Source organism: Thalassophryne amazonica, chromosome 17, assembly GCF_902500255.1.
Source record: "Thalassophryne amazonica chromosome 17, fThaAma1.1, whole genome shotgun sequence".
In the NCBI taxonomy this organism is placed as follows: Eukaryota; Metazoa; Chordata; class Actinopteri; order Batrachoidiformes; family Batrachoididae; genus Thalassophryne; species Thalassophryne amazonica.
Genome location: NC_047119.1, coordinates 61186442 through 61207009, shown reverse-complemented (window position 1 = coordinate 61207009; position 20568 = coordinate 61186442). Strand labels below are relative to the sequence as shown.

At 39.9% G+C, this 20568-nt stretch overlaps 1 protein-coding gene across 1 annotated transcript in view; it reads left to right on the top strand.

Moving 5' to 3' along the window:
- Nucleotides 1-4054: 4054 nt before the first annotated feature.
- LOC117529694 (myocyte-specific enhancer factor 2C-like) overlaps nucleotides 4055-20568 on the top strand; it is a 64362-nt gene continuing 47848 nt past the window's right edge. The window contains 3 exon segments of the mRNA XM_034192540.1: nucleotides 4055-4275; nucleotides 10516-10609; nucleotides 19226-19395. Coding sequence (XP_034048431.1) covers nucleotides 19342-19395 — 54 coding nt within the window. The 5' untranslated portion in view covers nucleotides 4055-4275; nucleotides 10516-10609; nucleotides 19226-19341.

Sequence of the window (20568 nt, the reverse complement as noted above, 5' to 3'; positions counted from 1 at the left end):
ACTGGCTCCGCTAATGTGTTGCCAGTAAAACTCAATTTGCGACTGTAAATTCCAGCATGAACATCTGCAAATCATCAGACACAACAGGGTGATTCCCTAATTATGATTACTATTATTAATAACAACCATTTCTGGTATATAAGCCGCACTAGCATATAAGTCGCAGGGCTTCTATAACTAATAATAAATAAAAACACCCTGTGATTTATAATAATACACCTGGAATCTCAAAATATAATAATGTTTAATTTCAGGTTTGAGTAACTCACTATATCTGTGGTATAAATACCATGAATCTCTTCGTCTGGTTCCGAACACACTGATTTGACTTTGTGCTGACTTGGACAGTGGAAGACACTCGCTGACACCCTCCACAAGGAGGCTGCCTGGGAATGGTGCTGTTGTGTCTCCATTCACAGCTTCATGTTGGAGTGGAGCAGAGAAGGATTGTGAAACAGGAAAGCAGATCAGATCTGGGTTCGTCTTTCTCATATGAGATTTGACAAACTGCAGTTGAATATTTTTGCATCTTTTGAAGAAAATCTTCCTCTGTACCACTTCATCATGAAGCTGTATAACTGGTGATGCAACAGACAAACGTTACACTCAGAAAGAGTTTTTCCAACCGCAACCACAGAAGCCTGTAACTCTGGGTGGGTTGTCTGGGTGTCTTGGTGGCTTCCCTCACTAACCTCCTTCCAGCATGGTCGCTCAACTGTTGAGAGCTGCCTATTTCTAGCAGCATGCTGTTCAGGTACTATGTTGTTCCGCCTCCTGTTTGTTCAGGCTCGCCACAGCAGATCCAGTACAGATGTGCATCAGACTTTGGCACAGGTTTTACACTGGATGCCCTTCCTGACGCAACTCCAGTTTCACCTGGGGAAACACACACAGTATTAATCAGAACCTACACTGCTTAACTTGTGAGATCTGACAGAATCCAGCATGCACAAAGCAGAGTGACTGCTGTTTACCACACATTCATTCTTTTGCTCCTTTTCTGTAACCTCCTTATTGCAATCGAGAGTCGCGGGGAGATGGAGTCTATCCAACGCTCACTGGGTGAGAGGCAGGGTACACCACGGTGGGGCCACACATGGACAAACACTCACACCAATGGTCAATTTAAAGGTCCCAGTTCACCTGTGTGTGCAAACTCCACACAGACCTTATGACCTTCTTATAGCAACAGTGCTAACCACTAATCCACTGTGCTGCCCCTATTTACCACACAGTACTACACTGTTTGTATTTGTATTAATAATTGATGTAAATAAAGTCCAAAACATATTCAGTGACTTGGAAATGTTCATGTATCCATCCCCTGACATATCTCGAGAACCTGCTGTAAAAGTGATGATTAAATCCTTATATGTAGAACAAATTTCCCCTGTCTCAGCTTTTTTTTTTTTTTTTTTTTTTTTTTTTTAAGAATGTGTTGCAGGCCTAAAATGCAGTAAACTAGTGTGTTGCCCGTGGGGATCCACGGGTTCTAGATGATTATAAAATAGGTAGCTGACTTTTTTCAAAGGTGGTAATAAATTATGTAACGTTTCTGGGTGATTCTTTAACTACGGGCACTATTGGCCTTGTAAATGTAATTTCCACCACACCATTGCCTTACAATATAAAGCACCTTGGGGCAACTGTTTGTTGTGATTTGGCGCTATATACATGTGCTCTGATGTCGCTGTTTGTCTCCATAGAAACTACCCAAACAATCTTTCATACAAACTGTTTAAAGGGACAATACAGTGTTGTGGTGGAAATTACGGCAGTAGTGTGGGACAACTACATTTTGTTTAAAAAAATCACAACAGTTGTATGATATTGAATACCCCAATTATGTTTTGATTATTTTACTGATATTTTATTCAGAGATATTTGAAAACATTAGAAAAAACATTTTTTTATCATTCATTTTTATCATTAAGATCAAAAGTCTGGGTGTGGGACAAGCACAAAATGGCAATATTTGCATATAATGATGCTGAAAAAAGGTGAAAAAGTCATCATAGACTACTAGAACAAATTTCTTAACACACTTTCATTGTAAAGATAACTATAAAAGTGTGAAATTTCCCCTTTTTTCTGTTTTTCACACAATATGATCAAAGGACATAATAAGTGCCCGAAGTCTAAGAATCACCCTTTTATATAATGATTTTAACTGAAAGTGCAGGAAATTAAAATTATTCAATTTTGTGAATAATTGTATTTATTATTTGGCACATTTAGTTGATGTCATTTTTACAACCGGCCAGGTTGAGATATTTCCTTTGTTCAGAGCTTGTCTGGTTACTAGGAACTGATTAATGTTGATATCAGCGTCCATTGTTCACCATTGTTACCTAATATCCCTAATTTTTCCAAAAATTTTAGTCCTATCAACTTTCCATTTTCACAGCGTTCATCCTTGACCCAAAATACATAAACATACCAAACGTCAAATGTCAGCTCTCCCCGGTTTCTCCATGATTGAAGTTACACACATCCACGCATACACACAGTACACAGAGGGCACTTGGCTTTTAATATATAGATGATTTACCGCCCCCCGCTGGAATGGTTTTCCTGCATCAGTGCCTTCATTTTGTATATATACATATATATATATATATATATATATATATATATATATATATATATATATATATATATATATATATATACACTACCAGTCAAATGTTTGGACACACTTTCCCATTTAATTGAATTATTCAATTATTATAAAGTTCATCCAGAAAGTATTCACAGGGCTTCACCTTTTCTACATTTTATGTTACAGCCTTATTCCAAAATGGAGTAAATTCATTTTTCCCTCAAAGTTCTACACACAATACCCCATAATAACTACATGAAAAAGGTTTTTTTTTTTTGTTTGTTTTTTTGCAAATTTATTAAAAGCAAGAGCAATCCAAGATGTCTGGCATCTGCCAATCCAGATCTGGATCACCTCCAAAATTCAGTAGAGCCTTCCATGGCCTAATATCTATCCGTGGTGTAAATTTGGTGAGAATACGTGAAGTAGTTTTGACATAATCCTTCAAAGCCTATATAAAGTGAAATCTTGATCCAGAATGCGGAACCAGATCACCTCCAAAATTTAATGGAGTCATACCAAACGGCAAATGTCAGCTCTCCCTGGTTTCTCCGTGATTGAAGCCATATGCACACACACACACACACACACACACACACACACACACACACACACACACACACACACACACACACACACACACACACAGAGGCCACTTGTCTTGTAATCTATAGATGTCAGGATCAATCTTTACATTATTTATTTGTGTGACCTGTTGGCTCTCATTTGCTCTGAATCTCAGGACCTGCTTCTTATCTGGGAACAAGCTTTTTTCCAGCGAGCTTGTTTCAGTTGGTCGGCCGTGTTCCTCAGTTCATAATGTAGAGATCATGGAAGAAAACCAAACCTGTTGCTCTCTTTCCTCCCTCCGATGACAGGAGCGGACAGCTGAGCGTAATCCTCGACCGAGCAGATGCTCAGTGTCGATATCTGGGACGTGCTTTCAGGTTTGATCTGTGTGTGTGTGTGTGTGTGTGTGTGTGTGTGTGTGTGTGTGTGTGTGTGTGTGTGTGTGTGTGTGTGTGTGTGTGTGTGTGTGTGTGTGTGTAATGTGTAGAGCCGGTGGTTTCTGGAACAGTAATCCCACCTTCTTAGACCAAGGACCACAGCACCAGGCACCGCGTGCCAGCAACACATTCTTCTCTGTCAAACACACACACACACACACACACACACACACACACACACACACACACACACACACACACACACACACACACACACACACACACACACACACACACACACACACACACACACACAGGTGCTCAGGCAGCATCACTGACACTTCAGATCTAAATATACCAGGAGTGACAACAACAGGTGATCAGCCACTTCCACAGACTCACTGTGACACAGGAGGTCACAGAGTGTGAGCGGATGATTGTGAGCGCTGGTGTGTGTGTGTGTGTGTTGGCGTGACAGGGTGGGGATGGTGGGTGTGTGTTTGCTGAAGAGGTTCTACTCCACCTCTGCTCTGTGTGGACTCAGATCCAAACACAGCCCAGTTCTGGGTGCCCTCTCTGAAGCCAGCTGGTCTGGCTTTAAACCACTTCGGCCACTTTTTCAATCCTTTCTTCTTCTCTTTGCGAGGGACTGAGTGAATAAACCCGCAGCTGGAGCTGTGTGGGATCGAACCTTCCAGGTGAAGGCAGGACAAACAATAAGCACTGGTGAGTGGGACCGAAACCTTTAGGGGGCTTTAGGAAGCTCCCACACAAAATTGACAATATTTAGCAAATCTGCTGGAGATGATGATGATAGATGTGATGACGTAAAAATTTTAGTGGTCTATACTCATACCAGCAACACGTGTGAAACTTTGTTTGTCAGTTTATGGCATAAAATAATTTGGATTCCTAGGTTTTGGGAAAGCCTAGGTGTGTACCCTGAGTGAGTGAATGAGTCCATCTTCTCTTGGTTGTTCACACAATAACTCAAAAAGGATAAATGTTGTCATTCTGGAACTTGCAGAAGTTAAATGGCATATAATCAGGACACACTGATTAGAAGTATGTTAACTTTGATGCATCAGATCAATCCAAAAAGTGAGTCTGGTTTTGCATGTGTCATGTCATGCCATGTCTGCCATCTGCTTGACACTGCCACCTGCAGGACAGATGATGCAATTCAGGAGCAGGTCTGTTTTTCATGTTTTGTGTAGCTTGAAATGAGCTTGTTCGTCAGCGTCTTTCATTTTCAGCGCTGAGGTCTGGTCACCATCAAGGTCACTGGTGCTTGTTTAACATTGTGCGAAATATAACCATTTCATAATAAATGACATGAGAAATGATAATAATGTTGGAGCATTCAGAAAAGTGGTTGTGAAGTGTTCAATTTTTACTACAATTTTAGTTATGAACTATTCATGCAAAATAAAAATGTTGCTGTGAAATTAGTAAAATGTGAAATATGTAAGAATTTTGAAAAATTTAAATTTGTTAAAATTCATCTCAGAGGCTAAGGGTTTTAAAAGGAGCAGTTTGCACCATGTATCATGCTTAGTTACCACGTTAACACGTTAACACGTTAACGGGTAACATATGTCACATGTCATAGAATCTAATGGACGTTGTCATTGGAGACCAAACATTCAGCACTGTCAAAACTATTTCATTTATTAATCCTATTAGCTCAACCAATAATTTACATCACTTTTTACCAAAACTGAAGCAACTTTAACGTTTGACCCCTGTAAGAACTGAAACTGACCTTTGTCGCCATTCCTGCTGTTTTTACCCCATAACTCCATAGAATTCAGTCACAGATAGTCCAAACTATACCTTTTTGGAATTTTTATGATCAGACAAATAATGTGGTGTAGTTTTCAATATGTTTGGAGAATCTTTTAATTTTGACTCCTGTGCAATTCTTCAATTGACTCCTTTGTGGCCACCTAATGAAAATTCAAGTGCTCAGTTTATTCTTCAAGTCTTCTTCATGCTATCCATACACAAGGTTGGGTAGGATTACTTTGAAAGAATTCATGTGGATTACATGTATGTATGTACATACATTTGGATTACTTGTAATCTGATTACTTTTGATTACATTTCAAAGTAATCCTACCCAACCTTGTCCATACATCTCCACTTCAGTCACTTACCAGAAGACTTTCACATTGCATTTGGAATTTTATTTATTTATTTCTTTATTTATTTCCAAAACAAAATAAGGATCTCTCTTGCAGAAATTTGCAGAAATTATAGGTCTTTGTAGCATCATGAGCTCTTTCTCCAACACCATTTCTCGGAACGTTAAACCAGCAGATTAAAGGAAAACCCACTCATCAAGATTTTGGATTTTGTCTGTTGCATCACCAGTGATATAGCTTCATGACGGAGTGTCACTGGGAAGTTTTTCGTTTGTTTGTTTTTAAGAAGATGCTAAATTTCGCTTACAGTTTCCCAGAAGGCCTTAGATTTGATGTTATCTTGTATTAAAATCCTTCTCTCTTCCAATCCAAGCTGTGATTGGTGGTGGAACAGACAGAACGTGAACGTGAACATGCACATGCATATGCATGTGCACTCCACTCACAGCCACAGAAGCCTATAACTCCTTCACTGTTGCCTGTGTGTCTTGGTGGCTTCCCTCACCTGCCTCCATGTTGCACGTTCACCCAGTTTTTGAGAACCACCTGCTCCACAACATTTACCTCTGTACCATTTGTATTTATTAATGATTGATGTAAATGAAGTCAGCGACATGTTCACTGACTTGGAAATGCTGATGTATCCATCTACTAACTTACCTAAAGAAAACTGGCTGTAAACAAACAAACAAAAAGATTAATTGAATTTGCAATTCTTACATTGACTCTGTCCAGCACATGTCCAACTTACTGCTTCCAGAAATAATGCGACTATGTACACAAATCCCTAATTATAATGCCTATATTTTTGATAAATCCCTTGAATTAAAATTGAATTCCTGCACTACAAGCACATCTTCACTGTTTTATTTCAACTACAGACACAAAATTATAAAACACATCACTGTCCAAATACTTATGGACCCGACATGTAACTCCAATCACACCTGCTCCTAATTTCCAGCATGCATGTGAAGATATTTCTTGTAACAATGTCAGACATGTCCAGCAGGTGGCAGACAGGTACCTGGGATATTTCATAAGAAAACTTGTTTTTGTATTGATCTGGTCCATCAATCAATTTATTGCCATTATAGGGGGTGGACTCTACCTACCGACCTACCTATTGGTCCGTTTCCACTGCTGGAATTTGACGTCCTTCCCAGGAACTGCCCCACAATTGGCCTTCTTATCTGTTCTGTCTCCATTACAGTGAAGACCCACTGGGCTCATGTACCTATGCAGTGACTTAATAATTCTGTGACAGTTTTGATTCTTTTATGCTCCTTTTGCTAGTCTGACTTGTCTTTTACTGCTTGTCATCTTTTTCTGCATGAGTTAACAGCCAGTCAGCATTGAGCTCTAGTGGGTTTTCAATGCCTGTCAGAAGTAGAGATCATGGAGTAGGGACTGAAAAAGTCCCTGAAAAGGACTTTTCAAGGGCGGCCCCTGCAGTGGAGATAAAGGTATCAGACCCCCTCAAATGCCCCATGAGTTCCTGAGGTGGAAACAGGCTTCATCTATCTATTCATTTACTCACAACATTTCACAGGGTACATGCCTAGACGTGTCAAAGAATAAGGACGTGCTATAGCAGAGGTGAGATGAAGTCACCATCAAGTTACTTTCACGTCTCCATCAATATTGACCACCATTTGTTTGCAATCTGACTTGAGACTTGACTTGAGAAGGACTTGACAGTGACTTTGTCCAACCTCTGCGGTCCAGATTCCATAGTGTGAAGCGGAATAAAGTCTTCGACTGATGTGTTTTTCACTTCACTTTCTGCATCAAGAGGGTGAACATTAGAGCTTTACATGTTATATAGTGAAAAAATAAAAGTTGTGAGAGACTTCAGGCCACATGTTTTTGTTCCACTTGGGGTTTTCTAGGCGCAGAACAAATTTTAACTCAATCAGGTAAGATTTAGAGGTCCCCCAGAGTGACACATTTTCCTCTCCCTCCACTGGCAAGACAGCGTCACCCTAACGGGACAAGACACAATGGTACCATTATTTTTCTTTTACAACATGTGATGGCTTCTAATTGCAAAAAGTGGTGGTTGGTTGGTCACCCAGAGGAGAACATTACTGGAATTACTGGATTACTACATTGCTTGTTTGGGGAAAATTGTTGCTTTGTAGGGGACCCCTAAACAATGTCTGATTACAATAAAATTTGGCACAGATCTTTTATTTTATTAGTGGAACAAGAACAACATGTGGCCCAAAAGATTTTGTAACATTTGACATTTTGAACAGGTCTAGTGTACATCCAATCATTTCTAATAATTTCAAGTATAACAAATCGAGCAATAGTGTGTATATATATATATATATATATATATATATATATATATATATATATATATATATATATATAAGTATTCAGCCCCTTGGTATTTCACGCATTTTAATTTCTTTATGGCATTTCAAATACAAAAAGTAAATTAGGCTTCTCAATATAAAATTTTCTAAAATTATCTTCCTTAGACTCAAGCTGAAAGTAAATCTCTATACCTTGATATAAATTAATTAAAAATATAAAAGCCAAAATAATGGGTTGCATAAGTAATCAGCCCCTTTGGTATAATACCTGTAAATAATCAGTTTAATTGCCAGTTTTCTTCAGAGGGGATGGATACATGAACATTTACAAGTCACTGAATATGCCTTGAACTTTATTTACAACAGTTATGAAGAAATATAAGCAGTATGGCACTCTGTGGTAAATCTGTGTGGAGTAGACAGTTCTTAAAAACTGAGTGACTGTGCAAGAAGGAGAACAGTGAGGAAATGTTTATGTATCCATCCCCTGACTTGTCTGAAGAAAACTGGCAATAAAACTGATTATTTACAGGTATTATACGAAAGGGGCCCATTACTTATGCAACCCATCATCTTGGCTTTTATATTTTTAATTAATATATGTCAGGTTGTAGAGATTTACTTTCAGTTTGAGGAAGATAATTTTAGAAAATTTTATTTTTAGAAGCCTGGTTTACTTTTTGTATTTGAAATGTCATAAACAAATTAAAATGTGTGAAATACCAAGGGGCTGAATACTTTCGAAAGCCACTATATATACACTCAACAAAAATATAAACGCAACACTTTTGGTTTTGCTCCCATTTTGTATGAGATGAACTCAAAGATCTAAAACTTTTTCCACATACACAATATCACCATTTCACTCAAATATTGTTCACAAACCAGTCTGAATCTGTGATAGAGGGAGCGTGCAATTGGCATGCTGACAGCAGGAATGTCAACCAGAGCTGTTGCTCGTGTATTGAATGTTCATTTCTCTACCATAAGCCGTCTCCAAAGGCGTTTCAGAGAATCTGGCAGTACATCCAACCAGCCTCACAACCGCAGACCACGTGTAACCACACCAGCCCAGGACCTCCACATCCAGCATGTTCACCTCCAAGATCGTCTGAGACCAGCCACTCGGACAGCTGCTGCATAACCAAAGAATTTCTGCACAAACTGTCAGAAACAGTCTCAGGGAAGCTCATCTGCATGCTCGTCGTCCTCGACCTGACTCCAGTTCGTCGTCGTAACCGACTTGAGTGGGCAAATGCTCACATTCGCTGGCGTTTGGCACGTTGGAGAGGTGTTCTCTTCACGGATGAATCCCAGTTCACACTGTTCAGGGCAGATGGCAGACAGCGTGTGTGGTGTCGTGTGGGTGAGCGGTTTTCTGATGTCAATGTTGTGGATCGAGTGGCCCATGGTGGCGGTGGGGTTATGGTATGGGCAGGCGTCTGTTATGGACGAAGAACACAGGTGCATTTTATTGATGGCATTTTGAATGCACAGAGATACCGTGACGAGATCCTGAGGCCCATTGTTGTGCCATACATGCAAGAACATCACCTCATGTTGCAGCAGGATAATGCACGGCCCCATGTTGCAAGGATCTGTACACAATTCTTGGAAGCTGAAAATGTCCCAGTTCTTGCATGGCCGGCATACTCACCGGACATGTCACCCATTGAGCATGTTTGGGATGCTCTGAACCGGCGTATACGACAGCATGTACCAGTTCCTGCCAATATCCAGCAACTTCGCACAGCCATTGAAGAGGAGTGGACCAACATTCCACAGGCCACAATTGACAACCTGATCAACTCTATGCGAAGGAGATGTGTTGCACTGCATGAGGCAAATGGTGGTCACACCAGATACTGACTGGTATCCCCCCCAATAAAACAAAACTGCACCTTTCAGAGTGGCCTTTTATTGTGGCCAGTCTAAGGCACACCTGTGCACTAATCATGGTGTCTAATCAGCATCTTGATATGGCACACCTGTGAGGTGGGATGGATTATCTCAGCAAAGGAGAAGTGCTCACTATCACAGATTTAGACTGGTTTGTGAACAATATTTGAGGGAAATGGTGATATTGTGTATGTGGAAAAAGTTTTAGATCTTTGAGTTCATCTCATACAAAATGGGAGCAAAACCAAAAGTGTTGCGTTTATATTTTTGTTGAGTATATATATATATATATATATATATATATATATATATATATATATATATATATATATATATATATATATATATATATATATATATATATATATATATATATAGGACAAGCTCCCCCACAGTCCTCAATAATTTCAGTAATGAAAACTAAAATAAATAGAAATTTAACAAACTTCTCAGATGTACATATATCCCTCTGTCATTCTCAGTATTTTATATCTTTATTTGATTGCGCTTTTGATCATTTGGTTTGTTTGCACGCGCACGCTGCCTTGCCCCTCGCTGGGTTGATGTGCGCGCGCGCCTGTGTCCTGACTCAGGTGCTTGTTTGAGCGGCGCGTGCTCCCGGAGAACCCCCGCTGGACCGACGGACGGACAAAGTGTGCGTGGAGCGGAGTGGAGCGGTAAGTTACGGTACGTTTGTGTGTGTGTGTGTGTGTGTGACAGATGTGAGTTTTCCACAGATAAATAAGGACTCTTTATTCGTCGTTCCTCACGTCTGACTGTGTGTGAGGTCCGTGAACGCCTCACCGTGTCTTAATGAGTTCAGAAGGACGAGCTGGATTTGTGCGTGGAAATAACACTTCGTTCTCTCTGTCACAGACTCACGACACGCGACCAAAGTCTGTGTTCTTTCTGTACAGCAGCACTTTATAAAAGAAATACTAGACAAAATAAAAAAAAAAAATCTTTGAGCTAGGCTAACCCACATGAGCTGGTCATTCGATTAATTCTAATGGCTGAAAATAAATACATTATTTTGATAATAAAGTATGATCGTCCAAAAGTTCTGTTTTGGCTGTACTTGCTAATGTGTAAATTGAATATATTTCAGTTTTGGTTGAACAAAATAAGGTTTTGAAGATGTCACTGCAGAAAATTTTAATGGATGCATTGCTATTTTGAATTTTAATGTTTTTTTCTTATTAAATTTTAATTTATCTTCATTTATATAGCGCCATATTACAACTGAGTTGCCTCAAGGCGCTTCACACAAGTAAGGTCTAATCTTACTAATACCCAGAGCAGCAATGGTAAGGAAAAAACTCCCTCTGAGGAAGAAACCTCAAGCAGACCAGACTCAAAGGGGTGACCCTCTGCTTGGGCCATGCTATAGACATAAATTACAGAACAATTCACAAAACGAATATACAGGAGCACAGGACAGGAGGGTCTCCAGCACAAATACCACACCCATCTGTGGATGGAGCTGACTGTCTGTTGTCCACCCTGGTGAGGAAGAGACCACAAGCTGGCACAGTCATCCACGATGGGTACATCATAGAGTCCCAAGCCTCTAGTAGCTCCTTCAGTTGTGGCACTGAGTACTTTTGCAGACCAACTGCCACATTATTATTTGTTATTGTTTTTCTTTTGTTTTGGTCAGTTTTACTGTTGACATCACCAGCAAAACAGTAACAAAATGCATACCTCCAACAAGATCCTACAGTCGTCTGTGTGAATGTTGACACTTCTATTTCATTGTAGTTTGTCCTTTGAGCTCTTCTATAACATTCGATCCTGATTGCTGATCTTTGATCCTGATCACTCATGTTTGATCCTGAATCCCATCAAGAATGTTATGGTGTTGATGGCACTCCTTGTCTTCACTTAAGCTTCATTGCAAGAATCTGGATCAAGTTGACCAGGGTCACATGTCAAGATCTGAATCTGAGATTGTAGTGGTGATTTTACCCTTAAACTAGAGCCCTGCGCTCACAGAGCGCAAACCTCTGCCAACACTAGCTTCCAATTTCACAAATTTTTACCTTGGAAAAAATTTTCAAGGTCAAACTCCTGGCTTTTCATAAGTTAAAATATAATACAGAATACAGATCAAAAGGGCTTTTCAATGTTAAAATCAAATATTTGCTAAATCCCTAATACAGATCAGATGCCAATCAAACTAATCTACTTATTCAGAGTTCCAGTTTGCACCTCACTGTCACAAATGAGAGTCATTGAGGCACTTTTGATTGAGATATAATGCAAAATGAACATCAAATGGGCTTTTCAATATTAAATTCAAATGTCCAAAATCTGGATGAGATCCAGATCGACCTTTGTCAGGCGATAGTGAGCGCCAGTCTGCGCCTCAATTTCAAATATGAGCATGATTGGGGCACGTTTGATTAAAACATAATGTAAAATATACATTAAATTGGGTTTCAATGTCAAATTTAAATGACCACAAAACATGTCATCTGGATTAGATCCAGATTATACTTTGTCAGGCGATAGTGAGTGCCAGTCTACACCTCACTTTCAAATATGCAAGTGTTTGGGGCACATTTGATTAAGATATAATGTAAAATATACATTAAATAGGGTTTAAATGTCAAATTTAAATGGCCACAAAATCTGTAATCTGGATCAGATCCAGATTAAACTCTGTCAGTAGATAAAGGATACCATCCTACACAACACTGTCAAATATGAAAGAGATTTGATTTGATCTTTTTTGACAGAGTTATACATTTTTGAATATTCATTCAATGTTAAAGGATAGGGATTTTTTCCAATTTTCCAAGATTTTTCCTGACTTTGATATTTGATCTAGGACCTTGAAAATTTAATCAGTTCTTGCCTATCAGGATATGAATCCTCTGTAAAAACAACTCCAGGCTGTTCACAGACAAACAAACAGGTGAAATTGCCTCCGCCCAACTTTGCTGGCAGAGGTAATGATGCGCCTTGTGTGGAGGACCAAACATGAATACATAAATATTAGGGTTGAGCCGGATACTCATTTCAGACAAGTATCCGGATAAAGCATTTTTGATGAGTACGAGCATGATATGAGTAAAACTCATCAATATCTGTCCTCGTGCTGAAGGAAAATCCTCATTGGGTAACTGACTGTCTTCACGCTCTGTGATTGGCCAGTCACACACAGCGTGCGCCCCTCCCTACACAGACACGTCTCTCTGCAGCCGCTCGCACACACACAGGGACTGATTTCTCTGTGTTTGGCTTGACTGTACCTCATGTTGCTCTCTCAGTACTCCTTAAGTTTTCTTCAGCTTGCCTCTTTTTGGTTTGTATGATATTTAAAATTACTTGGTGAACTTGTTTCATATCGTACAAGGTGCATTTGACAAGACAGAGCTGAAAATGGCTCGTGTCGCGTCTGTCACTGCCTCCACTCTGGTTGGGGGGGTTTTTTTTGTTTGTTTTTTTTGTTTGTTTGTTTTTTACCATGTACTTGCTCTTAGTTTGGCTGGTGATATTGTCAGTTGGAAAACGTTGCTCCTATTGAACGCGGTGCTTTTGAGAAGAATATAGTGAACAAGGCTGACATATTCTTTTATTGACAGCTTCATTAAAAGATCCAGAATTTAGATAAAGTTGCGGCTGCGGCATGCTCCGTTTCCTAATAAAATGAATTTAAAAGGGTAAAAAGCGTAGTAACATACTATGCTAGTCCTTTTGTATGCTAGCCATACAAAAGGGAAAATAAATGCATCTTAGGTTTGGACTTGAAAGTCTCTACAGAATCTGATTGTTTTATTGACGCAGGGAGATCATTCCACAGAACAGGGGCACAATAAGAGAAAGTTCTGTGACCCGCAGACTCTTTTATTCACCCTAGGGACACAAAGTAATCCTGCACCCTGAGAACACAAAGCCTGGGCCGGTACGTAAGGTTTAATTAGGTCAGTTAGTACGGAGGTGCCAGTCCGTGAACAATTTATAGGTTAATAGCAGAACCTTAAAATCTGATCTCACAGGGACAGAAAGTCAGTGAAGGGACGCCAAAATGGGTGTAATGTGGTTGAATTTTCTGCTTTGTGTCAAAAGTCTGGCTGCAGCATTTTGATCCATTTGGAGAGCCCTAATGCTGGACTGTGGTAAACCAGAAAATAGAAGATTGCAAGTCCAGTCTTGAAGAGATAAACACATGGATCAGGGTCTCAGCATCAGCCATAGACAGGATGGGACGAATTTTCGCTATATTTCGCAGATGGAAGAAAGCAGTCCTTGTAATATCTCTAACGTGGAGGTCAAAGGTAGAGCTGAAACAACTAATCGAGTTAAAATCGATTATTAAAATAGTTGTTAACTAATTTAGTCATCGATTAGTTGCTAAATAACTTTGTTTTACCGCAAATGTTTCGTTTCTTCCATATAATCAACAGAGCTTTGCTTTGAGAATTGAACCAGTGAAGGAGTGCTTCGAGCTGCTGCTTTGTTGGTTTCATTTGTTTTATTTTGCTTTATCTTAATTTTTCCCCACTAAAACCCTAAAGAGCATATGTCTGTGAGGAATATTTACTTGTTTATGTTAAACTGACCTGTTATGGTCTTCTGAAACAGTCGATAGATGTATTTTATGCTAACGCAGATGCTAACACGTTAGCATGTCTATGGCGTTTTCAGTGTTAAAGTTAGCATTAAGCTGCTGGCATTTCAGCATGTTTGTGCATTTGTTTTCTGTATAATAATTAATGGCTCAGCATTTGTTGTCGTAAAAGAGTCAAATGTATTACAAATTATAATATTTTTAATTGAATTTTATTTATATATTAATAATAATAGAAACAATAATAATAGTAATAATAGCTAATAATGCTACAATACAATTTTAGAGAAAGAGACATGAGTCACATGTGTCATTGTGAAATGACCACATAGTTTACAAGTTATACAGAGAATGTTGCACATATGATTCAGGCTACAGTTTTTGATTTAGGTTTTATGGTTAACTGGTTATGCTAATTGCTCATTTGCAGCAACAAAAATACCTCTTTTTTCACCATATATTTTATAACATTTATATGTTTCAGTGTTGTTTTATGGCAACTCAGCACTTTGATAAAGCAATGTCATTTGAAATAATTATTTTTGTTCTTTATTATAAACTGTTTTATCTTTATTATTTTATATTTCAATAGCCAAGGGACATTTGACAATTTGTTGATTTTCAAGTATTTTAAGTTTTCAAATAATGTTCTGTTGTTAAATAAAGTGATGGAAGGAGAGAAAAATTGTTTCCCTGGCACATTTTAAAAAAATTCCCTGCTAATCTGATTAATCCATTAATCGTGGCGAAACCCCATCAGATTCATCGATGGTCCAAATAATCATTTGTTGCAGCCCTAGTCAAAGGACAACGTAGGACCCTCAGCTTCCGGGATCCACATCTGTGAAAGTGAGACAGAAGCATAGGTCAGCGTTACAAACTTGATTCAACAGGTGCTGACCAGAGAAATATCAATATGGAGGATTTACAGAGGACAATAGTAGGTTGCTAGGTCGCGATCCATTTCCGTTAGAATGTTCTATGTGCACCTGGAATAACTAACGTCACTGAAAATCTGGGCATTCAAAATAAGAGAAGGCTGCAGGTGTTAATGTGTTAGATTTGGTACTTTCCGCTGGGTTCTGACTCCGTCCACCCCATGGTCCAGACTTTCCCAGAGCTTCCTGGAGCTCTGACCCAGTGTGTCCTGTCAAAGAGTACAAGGGCACTGCCACACGTCACCCGTGAGCTCTCTGCTGCGCTATGTGGGCGTATTGACTCTACATCACACACACACACACACACACACACACACACACACACACACACACACACACACACACACACACACACACACACACACACACACACACACACACACACACACACACACACACACTGTGGACTGCCGGAGACGGCCGGCTGTGTTATCTCTCTTTTCAAGAGTCTTCCTTTCAGTCTGATCTCAAACCCGCTTGTTTTGTTCTTTGGAGTAAAAAGTCCATTGTTTTATTTTTGGCTTCTGTTTTGTACAAAGTCTATAAATAGGAGGGAGTTTTGTGTGCGTGGGTGTGAGGTGTGTGAGCCGACTGGAGGTTTGTTGTTGTTGTGTTTCAGGATCTCGAGCTCCACCCAAGATCACACCTAGACATGCCGTGTGTACACACGCAGATATTCTCACGTCAATAAACTCAGTAGATATTCGTGAATGACGTCACGTTTGCCTGTTTGCACTCACCAAAGATGGTTTTTGATAATCTCTTCCTCTTCTGATATTCCAGCTATAAAAATATCATTAAAGTGTCAGCAGAAATTACACAACAACAATATGTTTATGATACTCATGTCTGTGTGGAAACAATCGTGATCATAATTCACTAAACACCTCACATACTCTTTATATTTACAGCGTAGGTATCCCTGTGTAGTTACAGTTCATCTGGAAAGTATTTTTCAATTTCAGTTTCAATTTATTTTCATTTATATAGCGCCAAATCACAACAGAGTTGCCTCAAAGCGCTTCACACAGGCAAGGTCGAACCTTACCAACCCCCAGAGCAACAGTGGTAAGGAAAAACTCCCTCTGAGGAAGAAACCTCAAGCAGACCAGACTCAAAGGGGTGACCCTCTGCTTGGGCCATGCTACAAACATAAATTACAGAACAAGTCACAGACAAATATACAAGAAATGCTGTTGGTGCACAGGACAGGAGGATCGCCAACACGAATACAACTCCCATCTCTGGATGGAGCTGCACCTTAAACAGAGAGAAAACAGAATCAGGCATCAGAAAGACAAAAATACAGTATAATTTACCAGCATTAAACAACAAGAAAAACAGAAATACTAAGGTGATCGCCGGCCACTAGCCCTAAACTTCACTAAAAGACCCAGAATTTAGGTAAAGTTGAGGCCGCAGCCCGCCCCATTTACTAATAAATGAATTAAAAGAGTAAAAAGCGGAAAACAAAACTGTACCAGTATGCTAGCCATATGAAAGGGAAAATAAGTGCGTCTTAAGTCTGGACTTGAAAATCTCCACAGAATCTGTTTTATTGATGCAGGGAGCTCATTCCACAGAACAGGGGCACAATAAGAGAAAGCTCTGTGACCCGCAGACTTCTTATTCACCTTACGGACACAAAGTAGTCCTGAGAACGTAAAGCCCGGGCCGGTACGTAAGGTTTAATTAGGTCAGCTAGGTAGGGAGGTGCCAGTCCATGAATAATTTTATAGGTTAGTAGCAGAACCTTAAAATCTGATCTCACTGGGACAGGAAGCCAGTGAAAGGATGCCAAAATGGGTGTAATGTGGTCGAACTTTCTGCTTCATGTCAAAAGTCTGGCTGCAGCATTTTGAACCAATTGGAGAGCCCTAATGCTAGACTGCAGTAAACCAGAAAATAGAACATTGCAGTAGTCCAATCTAGAAGAGATGAACGCATGGATCAGGGTCTCAGCATCAGCGTTATTCCAAAATTAAGAAAATCCATTGCATCCCTCAAAATTCTACCCACAGAACCCCATAATACCTACATGAAAAAAAGTTTTTTGATTTTTTTTTCTCAAATTTGTTAAAAAATAATAATAATAAAAAAATCACACCCTTTGCTCAATACTTTGTTGATGCACTTTTTGGCAGCAATTACAGCCTCAGGTCTTCTTAAATATGATGCCACAAGCTTGGTGCACCTATCTTTGTGCAGTTTTGTCTATTCCTCTTTGCAGCACCTCATTGAATAAGGGTGTAACATGCAAAATGTGTAGTGCTGAGAATACGTTCCAGATGCGCTGTATATTAGCTGATTTGGTTTTGATGGAGGTCTGTGCATAAATTTGTATTAAGGTGACGACTGGATGTATTTGGTACCAGCTGTCTGGACAGTCCTTGGGTAAAGCTGGAATAACTTTGTGTGAGCGGTTATCTAGCGAGATAAAGATGTCGAGTATCTCTAGTATCTCTAGTACTGTGAGAGAGCGTTAGCTATGAATTTTGGCCAAGTGAAGCCGTAAAGCAGGGTTTCTGTGTAGGCTCTCAGTTGTCCAGGTGGTTTCCATAGTAGAGAAGCTTGAATCTTCGACTGGACTGGGTTGCTTGACGCGAGGACGTTTTGCTTCAAATCGCAGAAGCTTCCACAGCTAAAATTCTTGCTCTGGAAGTCTGACTTCTGTCTGACTCTTGTAGAGAAGAATAAAAAAGAAGCCAACAAAAGCTGGAGTTTTAAACCTAACCAGACCCCTCCTACTGAGAGGCAGACTGCTATAGGCTAGTGACTAAACAATAGCTCTAATTAGCAACTATTGTGCTGTAGTTAGCACACCTAATGGCAGGACAGCTGTCCCTCTAATGATGGGATGGATGCCTTTCTGATGGCTCCCTTGATGACGTGAATGACTCATTACCATGAACAAAAGACTGAAACTCCTTTGACCTGAGTACCCCATTGTAAACAGGGGATAAAGTGTGTCTCAGACCCCCTCCCCGGTTAAGGCTGGGTTTCAAACGTTTCACAAAGAATGCCTCCTTGACCCCTCTCTCAAACCATTTCTTCTCTCTGGCTAATATTTTAACTTCCTTGTCCTCAAAAGTGTGGTTAGTGTCTTTAAGGTGGAAGTGAACCGCAGACTGAGGTCCACTGGCGCCCTCTCTGCGGTGCTGGTATAGCCTTTTGTGTAAAGGTTGCTTCGTTTCACCTATGTAGTGTTCGTTACAGTTTTCCTGACATCTGATAGAATACACTACATTGCTCTGTTTGTAACTAGGGATCATGTCCTTAGGGTGAACTAATTTCTGTCTCAAGGTGTTAATTGGTTTAAAGTAAACTGGGATTTTGTGCTGTCTGAAGATCCTCTGTAGTTTTCCCCCTACTCCTGCTAAATAAGGGAGAGACACTCCTCTTCTTCTTGTCTCCGTCTCCTGTAAAGCAGGGTTTTGTAATCTGTCCTCTGTGCATGTCTGTCTTTGAACAAGATAACTAACAAATTGGCTGGATGGTTTTTAACTCAAGATGATTTTCTCTAACCAACAGGGTTAGAGAGATGATCCAAAGTTTATATTCATCAGCAATATATTTATCATTCACTGGAATAAGTGATGTCATGATGAAGTCATTAAAGGTAGTCATGTTTGAAAATAGACATCCCAGTGTGCAGAGTGTGCATCAGCCCTCGGACGCCGTTCATCTTCATAATCGATTGATTATTTTCTCTGTTTGTGTGTTTATTTCTTTCTTCTTTTTTTTTTGAGATTATCCTAATCTCATTGTTTTTCTGTCTATGATACACAGGAGAAGTTTTCCACAGTTTTGGACTGAGAAGTGAAAAAGAATTATCCGCGAGAAAGTGGATGTGAATCAGAAGCAGAGAGTTTGTGAATAAGACGAGAAAAGAAAAGAGCAGAAAGATGGGGAGAAAAAAGATTCAGATCGCACGGATTATGGATGAACGAAACAGACATGTGAGTATGAAGAAACGACAAAGCCACACATTTATTCTCTGTCGCACATACGCAAACACACACACACACCGGAACACACACACACGTGATCATCATAAAGTATGGCTGCCTCTGTCCGTGCTCAAAGTGTAAAAGTATTTTTAAGAAAAAACAAAGAGGCTTTATTTACCTGCACATTCAAACACAACAGACACACATACATTTCCAAAACGTCACAGCAAGGAGAACTTATTGTGACAGGTTCCCAAGCTCTACATGCATGTCATCTAACACACACACACACACACACACACACACACACATCTCTCTGCGGGTGTGTTTCCTCACTTCCTGTTATGACAGGAAATGATGGCACACGTGCTTCCTGACCTCGGCGCAGAGCAGCGCTGACCTCATCTCAGTCCTTTCTTGGACTTCATGTTGGTGTGCGGCAGCTTCTGGGAACTGTGTGGGGAGGCGGCCTTTGGTCAGGATTAAAACCCAGTTTGTGTTACTCTGTATCCACACCTCTGTAGCCACACAGAGCCCCTTGCGTCATTACAAACCCCCTCCGAGCCCCTCTCAGTAGCCTGACGTGCGCCTCCCAAAAATCGTACCTACATGTAGTGACGATGGAGACCACATGGTGACGGCACAGGCTGTGATTGGTCCACTAATTACATCATCTCCGGAATCTCATTTTTCCGGTTTCACAATCAACGACTTTCATAACCATAGACATCATGGAATATTAGGCCCGTCTTCACAAAAAATGTAGCGCCCCCTACTGTTTTGGTGGTGAATTGCATTGCGACACCCACCAAGACATTAACCCTGACGGAGAACTTCGAAAGGTTCACGACTGTGTTGAAACAATTGTATTGACACAGAGTTAAAGAGTAGTACACAGTAAATTTAATAAGTAAAATTTACTCTGCTGGGATAACATTTGGTTGCAGTCCAAATAGAGTTAAATTTACTCTAGCACAGTGCTAAATCAACAACTCTTATTGGAGTAGAAAAAGACTGTAGCGCTGATTTCACTCTAGAATAGGAAGTATTTTAGCAAAATTTACTGTGTAGAAGCATAAAAAGGCCTTTAGTTTTACTATGTATGTGATTGGCTTGCACACACACACACACACACACACACACACACACACACACACACACACACACACACACACACACACA